This window comes from Octopus sinensis, linkage group LG3 (assembly GCF_006345805.1).
Source record: "Octopus sinensis linkage group LG3, ASM634580v1, whole genome shotgun sequence".
Taxonomy (NCBI): domain Eukaryota; kingdom Metazoa; phylum Mollusca; class Cephalopoda; order Octopoda; family Octopodidae; genus Octopus; species Octopus sinensis.
The window spans coordinates 53,890,119-53,901,631 of record NC_042999.1 but is presented as its reverse complement, the minus strand read 5'-3'; the positions used below and the strand labels follow the sequence as shown (position 1 = coordinate 53,901,631).

General features: G+C 37.4%; 1 protein-coding gene across 1 annotated transcript in view; it reads left to right on the top strand.

Annotated features, from left to right (window-relative positions):
• The window catches only part of LOC118762449 (putative uncharacterized protein DDB_G0277255), a 141,663-nt gene extending 130,682 nt beyond the window's left edge, over positions 1-10,981 (top strand). Inside the window, exon 4 of the mRNA XM_036500987.1 lies at positions 9,209-10,981. Within this exon, the coding sequence (XP_036356880.1) occupies positions 9,584-10,861 (1,278 nt within the window). The 5' untranslated portion in view covers positions 9,209-9,583 and the 3' untranslated portion in view covers positions 10,862-10,981. The remainder of the gene's footprint in view (positions 1-9,208) is intronic.
• The last annotated feature ends 532 nt before the right edge of the window (positions 10,982-11,513 follow it).

The window sequence follows — 11,513 nt, the reverse complement described above, 5'->3', positions numbered from 1 at the left end:
TAGACACATACATGTATCTGGAAATGACTAGGAATAGAGTGCTACGTAAATGGACGTACAAGCGATCGGTGACATACAGACTGATTCATAGGCAGGTTAATAAATATATAATATATTATATATATACTACATATATATATATATATATATACATATATATTATATATATATATATATATATATATATATGTACATAGATATATTCATGTATACGTAGATACATGCATACATACATATACACACGCATATATTCTTATATTCTGATATACATATATGCTTGCCTACATACATGCATGCATACGTACATACAAACAGACATATCTACATATATACATATATACATACATACAAGCATACATGCATACACGCACATGTACATATATACATGCATGTATACATACATACGTACATACGCATATACATACATGCATATGTATATACAAGCAAGCATACCTACGTACATACAAACTTACTTACATACGAACATACATACATACACGCACACGCATATATTTGTCTAAAATCACAGAGTAGAAGTAGGATGGAGTGGGAGACAGAATTATATAAGTGAAGGGAGAGGAGATAAAATAGCAATTGAGTGAAGGAGAAGTAGTGAGAGTAATAGCTCTGACTGAGAGAGAGTGAGAGAGAAAGTAATAACAATGAGAGAAAGGAAGGGATGATAGAAGAATAAGGAAGGAAAGGGTCGAAAAATCAGTGTTTCAACTCTGTGTGAGTATATGTAAGTGTATGTAATAGGAAGGTATGTGAATGTTTGTATTTGTTGTGTGTGTGTGCACAATGGAAGTGGGATGGGGAGCATTCAACAATGACAGGAAAAAACAAACAGCGTTTCAACTCTGTGTGAGTATACGTGTGTATGTGTTTGCGTGTACAAGGAAAGCGTGTGAAGGTTTGTATCTGTGATTATTATGTCCCTTATTTTGTACCTTATTTATATATAAAATACTACAATTAGCTGTCATTTTGACGGTACAGGGTCAGCTTTTAGATAATAATCTATCGAGGATGTTATCTTTGGTTGACCAAATTGCTGAGAAACACAGATCAAGAAATTCAATTTCTGGATATAGAATGTTCTATGCCGTGTTAACGGTCACCATTCACCAACAGGTGGAAGTAACTGAGATCGTTCATAGCGAGGAGACAAAACCAATATGGACGAAATTTTATCAGACAAATATCGACCGACACAGAAAAATATCGGACAGAGACAGTCATTAAATGGAAGGTGAATAATGAATTGAATGACTTCCAGATGCGACATTTTGTTAAGTTAATGTTTCCTAGAGCTGTCAACAAGCATCTCTCATGAGAAGGGTGATTTTTCTGAGGCACGAACTAAAAGTGGTAACGAAAAAAAATTGGTTATCGTAACAAATTACTAGAAATAGACGGCCATCATTTGCAGGATTTCATTTAGATCACAACCAATACAACGTAGTTTGAAGTATTTTAAGTCTTCAAGATGACCTACAATCATTATCGTATAAAATCTAAACAAATATTGATTTCAAATTTTGACACAACGCCAGCAATTTCAGGGGAGGTGGTTGCATCGATTATATCGGCCCCAGTATGTAACTGGTACTTATTTTATCGACTCCGAAAGGATGAAAAGTCAAAGTTTGATCCCGTCGGAATTTAAAATCAGAAACTAAAGTCGTAGGAAATGCCTCTAAACACTTCACCCGGTGTGCCGATGCTTCTGTCAACAATTATTTCAACTGCGATGCAACTGGAGTAAAATGGGGTGCGGGGTGAGAACTGTGCAGCTCATAGAACTACATTGCATTTAGTATTCTGCAGACATCTCAACCCAAATCGTATAATATCATCAGTGAAACCCTCATAGCAGTTGTTGCAAAACTACCGGAAGGGAAATCACCCGAGAGATCCCTGAGGGTCGGTTATTGCACTCATCAGAGTAGCCCTGTTCAACCTATTCAATGTACTGCATTGGTTGGCGCTTACATTAGTAGTGAAAAGCCAGGAGAAGCGTGTGAGTCACAAGCTACAGGCTCATGGTGCGTTTATAAAATGGTTGATTAAATGTGAAAGCAGAGTAAATATTATCGAGTCTTACTCCGTCACGAGTGACGTCTTGTTATAGTGTGTGTAGGTGAGAGTGAGTGTAGGTGAGAGTGAGTGTACGTGAGAGTGAGTGTACGTAAGAGTGAGTGTAGGTGTGAGTGAGTTCGTGTGCGTCAAATATTCTGGTTCCCTTTTCTCTGAGCTTAAATTGATATTTTTTGTTACAGGTAAATGAATTAGCAATGAAATGATAAAATCACTTCTCTATACACACACACCACACACACACACACACACACACACACCACACACTCTCACACTATTTCTCTCATTCTCTTTCCATCCACCTATCATTTAGGTTCCCTGTCTCTATTTTTCCTGAATTTGTGAAATTGAACCCGGAAGGACATTTGTGGCACATTTCTCTCCAGATATTTGGAGAGCAGAATGAGGCCCTAATAGGTTATTCACAAGCATAATCTAGGCTGCTGGAACCAATATAAAACGAACTGGCGGTCAGTCGGTCAGTTGCGACGACAAGGTTTCCATTTGATCCGGTTGACGGAACAGCCTGCTAGTGAAATCAATAAGCAAGTGGCTGAGTACTCCACAGACACTCGAGCCTTTAATGTAGTTTTCAGGGAGATTCAGTGTGACATGAATGTAGCAAAGCTGGCCCTTTTCAACATATATATATATCTATATATTTATATATATATATATACACACACATATATATAGTAGTGGCTGTGTGGTAAGAAGATTGCTTCCCAACCACATAATTCTGGGTTCAGTCCCACTACGGGACAACTTCGGCAAGTGTCTACTACTATAGCCGCGGGCCAACCAATGCCTTGTGAGTGGATTTGTAGACGGAAACTGAAAGAAGAGAGTCGTATATATATATATATATATATATATATATATATATATATATATATATGTATGTATGTATGTATGTATATATTTATGTATGTTGTATGTATGTATGTATGTATGTATGTAGCATGTATGTATGTATGTATGTATGTGTGTGTGTGTGTTTGTATGTGTGTGTATTTGTGTATCTGTGTTTGTGCCCCCACCATTGCTTGACACCCACGTTGGTGTGTATTTACGTCTCCGTAACCTAGCGGTTCTGCATAAGAGAACCAATAGAATAAGTACTAGGCTTACAAAGAATAAGTCCTGGAGTCAATTTGTTCAACTAAAAGCGGTGCTCCAGCATGGGTGCAGTCAAATAACTGAATCAAGTAAAATAATGGTGGTTGCCCCCTCGTTATCGAGTATGGCCTTTGCACGAAGCTTAATTCATGTTGTTATCGTGCAATGCCTGTGCAAGAAGATTTTTTTAAGTCAAGAAAGGCTGTGCACTGAGTCAATCCCACTCACTAAGCAACAGCAGCTATAATCCGAAAAGAAGAACAAGTCAAAATCATCGGTAACCACCGAGCCGCAGGTTTTATGTCGGTGCTATCCCAGTTACATGAGTTACCTTCTCCTAGAAGGATGCCCTAACAAAGGCTAGGAATCCTTCACTCCCAATGTTTTAACCGCGCGATCGGGTATTCAGTCCGGTTATTTCTATGTCCCCGCGCATGATACAGCCTTAAGACATTTATTGGATGGCCGTTGATTCTCAAGAGTTCCTCCGCCCTTTGACGGGTTTTGTTTTTCATCCCGCAGGGTGTCCAATAAACACCCTCCTCACCAAGTAAGCTTGGTGGGGTTGTCGGTTTAGTCGCCGATGACCTGACCATGCAGCATGTAAAAGAATACATACAAACATACATACATACATACATACATACATACATACATACATACATACATACATACATACATACAAGCTTGGCTGTGAGGTCAAGTAGTTCGCTTCTGTGCTTGATCGAAACTTGTAAACATTTCTTAAAAGTAGAAATTTTAAAGTTCTGGATTTAATAAAAAGAAAAATCACCTAATAGGTATCTTTTAAAAGATATTTCCCAAACTTGAAGCAAATTCTATTTCCTTGCTTTGAATAAACGAACACATATACAGATGTACACACGCACACACACACACACACACACACACACACACACACACATACACACACATTCCATCATCGACAAAGCAGGCCTTAGTGGAGCTAATTTATGCATATATTCTAATGTTACTCAGCTAAAGCCTGGCCAACATGTTTCCTGTTTCTCCAATTCTATATTCATCTGCGCTTAAATGCTCAAAGTTATACATATATATCTATAAACATGCACACACACACACACCCACTTAGATATACGCGTGCATATATTTGTGTGTGTGTGTATGTGTGTGTGTGTGTGTCTCTACTCATCCCGCTCCACCTCACGCGTGAATCAGCATTGTGTCATTGTAACACTACAAGCTTTCTAACATCGATTATTATTCGTAGAAATTGATTAGATTAGATCAGATAAATTTCATTCTCGCTGGAGCTGGAATATGGTATGTCGTCATCATTGAAGAATGGTTAGGCTTGGCGAAGGTCAGCAGAGGTGCTCCCTACAAAACTATACTGGATACCATCCTCTTATAGAAATCATACAAATGTTCCGGAGAATGATGTTTAGCATAGTAAAATGAAAACCTTTGATGTCGGACTACAAATATGACGAAAGAGATGAGTTATCCACCCTTTGCTCCAACGTTAGCATCAAACCATTTGAGTTGGCTACATCAAAGTCGCTGAGAATTAATTTATATTTCGCTCTTTTCGGTAAAACAGAGCGCATGAATCATCCCTACTGCCTTCTCCGAAAACCTCTCCGGGTCAATGGATAAACCGAAAGATTTAAGAGCTATTGTCAACAAAATAACCATCATAAAACGCATCATGGATGTTGTTAAAAATTTTTTTCCTGGCTACTCTGAAGGATCCGGTTAGGAAACTGATATGCTGTAATTATATTGTAGCCATCACTTGGTCAAATATACCAGCCCTCATGCTGTCCATTATGATCTCATCATATATGCATAGGATATCGAAAGTCTGTGGATATCAGTAATCGCCAAAATGGTCAACGGTTTGGATGTGACCTCTTCGTGCGTGAAAAGAGTGAAATATTGTTTTTATGGATGCGCATACAAATATTGCTGTAGATGGAGTAAGTCGATTACATGGACTCCAGTTGTTAACTGGTACTTATTTTATCGACCCCGAGAGGATGAAAGGCAATGCTGACCTCCACGAAATTTGAACCCAGAGCATAAAGACGGACGAAATGCTGTTAAGCATTATGTCCGACATGCCAACAATTCAGCTGCTAGACTTACTTTGCTGAAATATTAATCCTTGAAACTCGTCTGTAACTGGAGAAAAACCGTTATATAAACTTATATAACCTTTAAGGAGAACCCAGTTTTTGTCATCCGTAATTCTAACCTTAATCAAAATAGAATTTCTTTAAAGAAACGAAAACAAATCGTTTTTGTATTTGGTTTGAAGATTCTTGATGCGAATTTGCGAGTTGAAGCAAATCATTTTGCGTCTTGGGAGGGGTCACTATGCCAATAATGATAAACACACGAACTGGTTCAATATTACTTCTTTATTGACTATTTGTTTAATGTGAGGTATATTTGCCATCTCAATATGGCTAACCACTAAGGGTGGGTATTACTGTAGCTTGTAACCCCAGGAGAACAGTTAGTTTATACCTCGTTCAGAGATTTATTATTATTTGTTTAATGTTTTTGATGAACAATCAAACGTTTGTTTGTTTGTCAAAGTCCTTTCGTCGCTATTCGCGAGCTTACTAATGCCTCTCTCTCTCTCTCTCTCTCTCTCTCTCTCTCTCTCTCTCTCTCTTCATGGTTTACCTCGAAATCTGTATGAGAATAATAATACATATAGGTCTGTGCAGTAGTACATATACGCAAATAAATTGATCAGCTTGAGTCAGATATGTATCATCAGGATAATAGCGGGGGATACCCAGTCCTTTATTAAATGCTTAAGATTAATTATCAGAACTCCACTCCCCGAGAGTGATTGAAAGAATAAATATCCGAAAGCATCCACCAAGCTCGGTGTCCTGGCTACTCAATGGTAAATGTCTTGGGGAGACGTTATATCTTTGCAGCTAGAAGAAAACATTGACAGTGTAGAATAAATGAACGTTGGGCAAACAGAAAATACATCGAAAGAACGCGTGTTTGTGCGTGTGTTTGTGTGTGTGTGTGTATGTGTGAGTATATATGAGTTGCTGTGTACGTGTGTGTGTGTGTGTGTTTGTGTGAGCGTATGTATGTGTGAGATTGTCAAGGTGGTAATTTAGAGTGTGCGTATGGATTAAATGGTAAAAAGGATGATTGGAAGTATATGTGTGTGTGTGTATGCATATATATATATATGTATCTATGTATTGTGTGTGTGTGTGCATGTGTGTTTGTTGTCTCCCATCGTTTCACAACCGGTGCTGGTTTGTTTACGTTCCTGTGCCTTAGCGATTCGGCAAAAAGGGCTGATTGATTGAATAAGTACAAGATTTTTACATAATAGTAAGTACCAGGTCCGATATAATGGTTTAAACTCTTCAAAAGCGGTGCTCCAGAATGGCAGTTATTTAATGACTAAAACAAGCAACAGATAAAACACTTGTGTATATTCTTCTTTCCGGTCTATATTTTTTAACAATTTTATATACTTTTCACGTATTCATAATAGCAAAACTGTATGACGTGTATGATGTGTGTGTGTGTATGTGTGTGTGTGTGTGTGTGTGTGTGTGTGTGTGTGTGTGTGTGTGTGTGTGTAAATTTAATTGTACCGTCTCTAGGCGATCAATATTTTCAATGTACCATAGCAAACCCTGCTTTTATTGAATATATGTTTTCCGCCAACTCGTAAATTACGGCAATATTTCTACGGATGCGAGTGTGGGATAGGGATGAACATTCAAGAAAAATAGATTATTATATTAAAGTGTTAATTTGTATAGGTTTATGATTCTGCAATCGAAAAGTAAAATAAGAAGAAAAAAATTAACAACCTTTATATGAAATTTAAATATATGTTTAGATAGCAGACAATACTAATTATATGAGTCACTTTCCAGCGGAGATGATAGCATTGTCTTAGTGTGAATAGGTATGTGTGTGTGTGTGTGTGTGTGTGTGTGTAAGTAAAACTATGGGGTTGCTAGACATACACATGTATATGTTATGAATATATTACATTCTGACGAAAATTTGATGTAAGATATAGACATTGTGACCAGATCAATGAATAATTATGGTTATTAAGGTAGACTTAAAAAAAGCAAATAACGAAGCTGCTAAGAGCTGCTATGTAAGAAACATCTCCTTCCTCTCCTTATTCACTCTCTCTTTGTCTGTCGTGCCCTCTCTCTCTGTCGCACTCTCACTCTCTCCGCTCATACAGGTGAAGGCGCGTAGCTTAGAGGTCAGGGTGTTCGGCTCACGGTTGTAAGGCCGTGAGTTCGATTCCAGGTGGCACGTTATGCCCTTAAGCAAGACACTTTATTTTACATTGCTCCAGTTCACTCAGCTGGCAAAAATGAGTCGTACCTGCATTTCAAGGGGCCAGCCTGATCCCATTCCGTTTCACACTGAAACTTCCTAAAAACTTACGTCATTTGCTCGTTAATTTTACGAGCAGGATGTTCCATTGTTCGGATCAACTGGACCCCTCGTCGTCGTAACCGACGGAGTACCAGCTATTTCTTGTGGCTCTAGTTCATTCAGCAGTCAAAGATTAGTTGTACCTGTAATACAAAAGGGCCAGCTGTGACACATTCGGTGTGCCACGATGAAATCTCGCTGATAACTACATTTACGCTACGATTTGGCTGTTGCGTTGATCGGATCAACTGGAACCACTCGTCATCGCAACCGACGGAGTGCCGTTTTGGTACACACACACGCACCCACGCACGTGCGGACACATGTCCATAATTAGAATGGTTTTATCAATATTGCATTATTGATTACATGAAATGTGACATATTGTAAGTAAATTGGATTCTGATGGGTGATGTCTGATCAACGAAACTCACAGCGCGAATGAGTAATGGTAGTAATAGTAGTAGTAGTAGTACTAGTAGTAGTAGTAGTACTAGTAGTAGTAGTAGTAGCAGCAGCAGCAAAATTATTTATAATAATGGTTTCAAATTTCGGTACAAGTCCACCAATTTTAGGTGCTGTGTGTTAGTCAACTGCATTGACGTCAGTAACAAGGCATAGTTATTTGATAGACCCCGAAAAGATGGACGGGAATTATATATATATTTATATATATGTATGTATGTATGTATGTATGTATGTATGTATGTATGTATGTATACACATATAACTCTACACACATATAACTCTAGTCTCCTTTTCTCTACTTTATGTATATATGAGAGTGTTTGTTTATGATTGAGCGGCCATATATTATTATTATCATTATTATTATTATTATTATTATTATTATTATTATTATTATTATTATTATTATTATTATTATATATATTTTTTTTTAGTGAGAGAGCAGTGCATGCCTTCAAAGTGATACTGTGGTAAAATATACGAAGACCAGTATATTTTACCCCAGTAAAATATACTGGGCTACCTGTCTGATAAGGGTACACCAGGCACATGCATCACAACCATATGTGCGCGACAAGGTGATCTCATATCAAGATAAACAGCACATGATCTTGCAGGTGGGGCCCAGTTAGAATTTTCTTCTGGTCGAGTAACCCATCCCGCTCAAAATGTGCTTGAATAAGGGTTGTTTAAATATATTGAACGAAACACCCATGTTTCCAGATGTAAATTATTCAAACCCCAAAGAATCCCTCTCAACACATGGCCACGATGCTCCCCCACTCCTTCTGCTTGTGATCAGAGATGCTCATATCGTCAGCAACTAAGGGACATGCTAAACTGGTTAAGGTGTAACAAGTGACAAGCAAATCTGTGGTATTGAGTAGAATCTTTACTGTAGGCCATCTTTTATACCAAGGCAAAGCAATGTACGTGATAATGCTTCCAATCAGTTAAGATCAGAAGCCATGAGAGCCACTGCCTGGTACTGCATCAGGGCATTTTCTTATTGTTGTTACCATTAATGTTTTCACAGTCTCCATTAAATCTAATATCTCACTTTCTTATTCCATTTCAGTCTGTCGTGAGGTTTTTACATTGAAAGGAATAACAGAGATGATTTGAACCTCAGCATCTACTATTAGTATCAACATCCCAGCTTGGAGGATCAATAAGGTGCTGTCTGTCGTGAACGCCATTTCAAGACTCCTTTCTTTTCGATATTCTGCTTTGGTTTTTTTTTTTTTACTACGAAAACGAAAGAAGACATTTGTCGGTTCAAGCTTCCCTTTCCACCCTAAGGAAACATCCGATATTCTTTATTTTGTTATTTATTGGGAGATTTGAGAGAAAAAAAGTACTTTTTACAGACGGAAATCTAGAATGAACGAATCTGCACAACATTTACAAAAGAAGACAACGAGTACAGCAGCCGATAAATTCTAGAGTAAATATGGAGTCGAAGGAAAGACCAAAGACTTTGGAACCGTTGAATGACAATTTCAGTCGTTCGTTGGTGTCATTTAGTTCAAATGGTAATTGTTGTAATCCCAGCCCGGCAACAGGATCAGCCAATGAGAAGAGACTAGTTAAGCAATCAGTTCGCAATGTTGTCGGAAATTTAGAGAATGTTCTGGGTAATTTACAAGGAATCGTCGGTGATATCCGCGTGCTAGTCAACCAGATAGAGTGTGTGAGCAACAAACTGGATAAAAAATATGGGGTTTACTGGAAGAAAGGCAACAACCAAAATGTGAATAGCAATAGTCAGAACAACAATAATAACAACAATAATAGTTGTAGCAGTGTGGACACGAGCAACAGATGCAGCATCAGTAGCAACGAAGATAATAATTATGACACAAGATCCACTGATTTGGTCGCCACTGACAATATGGCTGCCGTCTTCAAACAACAAAATACTGATTCATTTGAAGGTCTGCAGTTTTCACCAGATTTCGACTGGACTTACATCACCATGGCGACATACCAAAACAATCCTTTGCTCTGTTGCACATCCCCACAATTTGAATATATTCGATCTCCTGCGTGGAGTGATAACGGCAACTTCCGGCCTGATTTTACCGAAGAAGGGCAAGAAGATTGCGAAGAACTTTCGGAGGCTTCTTTGATGAGCCTAACCAGTACAGATATTAGCCGATGTAACTCCATTCCTAGTTCTTGCAGCAAACACTCCATCTTGTCGTCCACCACACCTAGCAGCGTTCTCAGCGATGATATCTTTAGTCCACAGCTGGCTTTCATAGACATTTTCCACTTGTGTTGCCAAAATACCGGTGATAGCTATTGTAGCGTATACGAAATTCTAATGGAAACCACTTTAGAAAGCACCAAACATTTAAGTGACAGCTTTGATAGTAGCGACCACGAAGACATTCACAACGATATAATCCACGAAAACGACGATGACGACGATGACGACGATGACGATATCGAAGCCGTTGACGAGATAGAGGTGACATCTGTTGGAGACTATAAAGCTAACTACGACCGAGATTTGAATACTTGGACTACATTTACGTTACTTCATACAGATTCCTTGACGGATTCTGATGATCATTTCTCTGAAACGAAATCAGATATTCTCAACGACAACACATTAGAAAAACTAGAAAGTACAGTGTTAAGAAAGAAGGAAAGTTTTAGAGGTTCAGAGAGTTCGATCTTTGAAAACATAGCGTTCAAAGAAAATTCGGTGACAATTTTTTGAAAAGGTCTACAAATAACTTGGAAGTTTCCACACGAAAATATCGAAAGAAAACATCAAAAGAAAGCAAAAAAAAAAAGACAACAACAAAAAAACAAAAAAAAATCATACAAAGAGAAACGTTAAGAAAAATTCATAAACACAGTAGATAACATTTTCAGAATATCGGAAAATTTCTCTAATATGTATATGTATATATAATATATATATATATATATATATATACGCATACAAAAAATATACGCTTTCAAAAAGCTATTTATAAGCCTATATACATACATACACACACACACACACCCACACACACATATACGTACATATAGATTTGTATGCATATATATCTATATATATAGATATTCATACATATATGTGGTTCGACATACAAATATATGTGTATATACATATATGTGTACTTGTACATATCTATCTATCTGTACATATATGTGTGCATAACTATGTAAATATATATATATATAATACATACAGGAGTAGAAGTACTGTTCTTTCATATATATGTATATACATATATATATCAATATGAAAGAATAGTATTTCCACTCCTGGATATATATAAAAATATAAAACATATATCATATATCAAATGAAAGTAGGTGACAATATCTTCTAATAATGTTAATTATTATTCGTAATCATA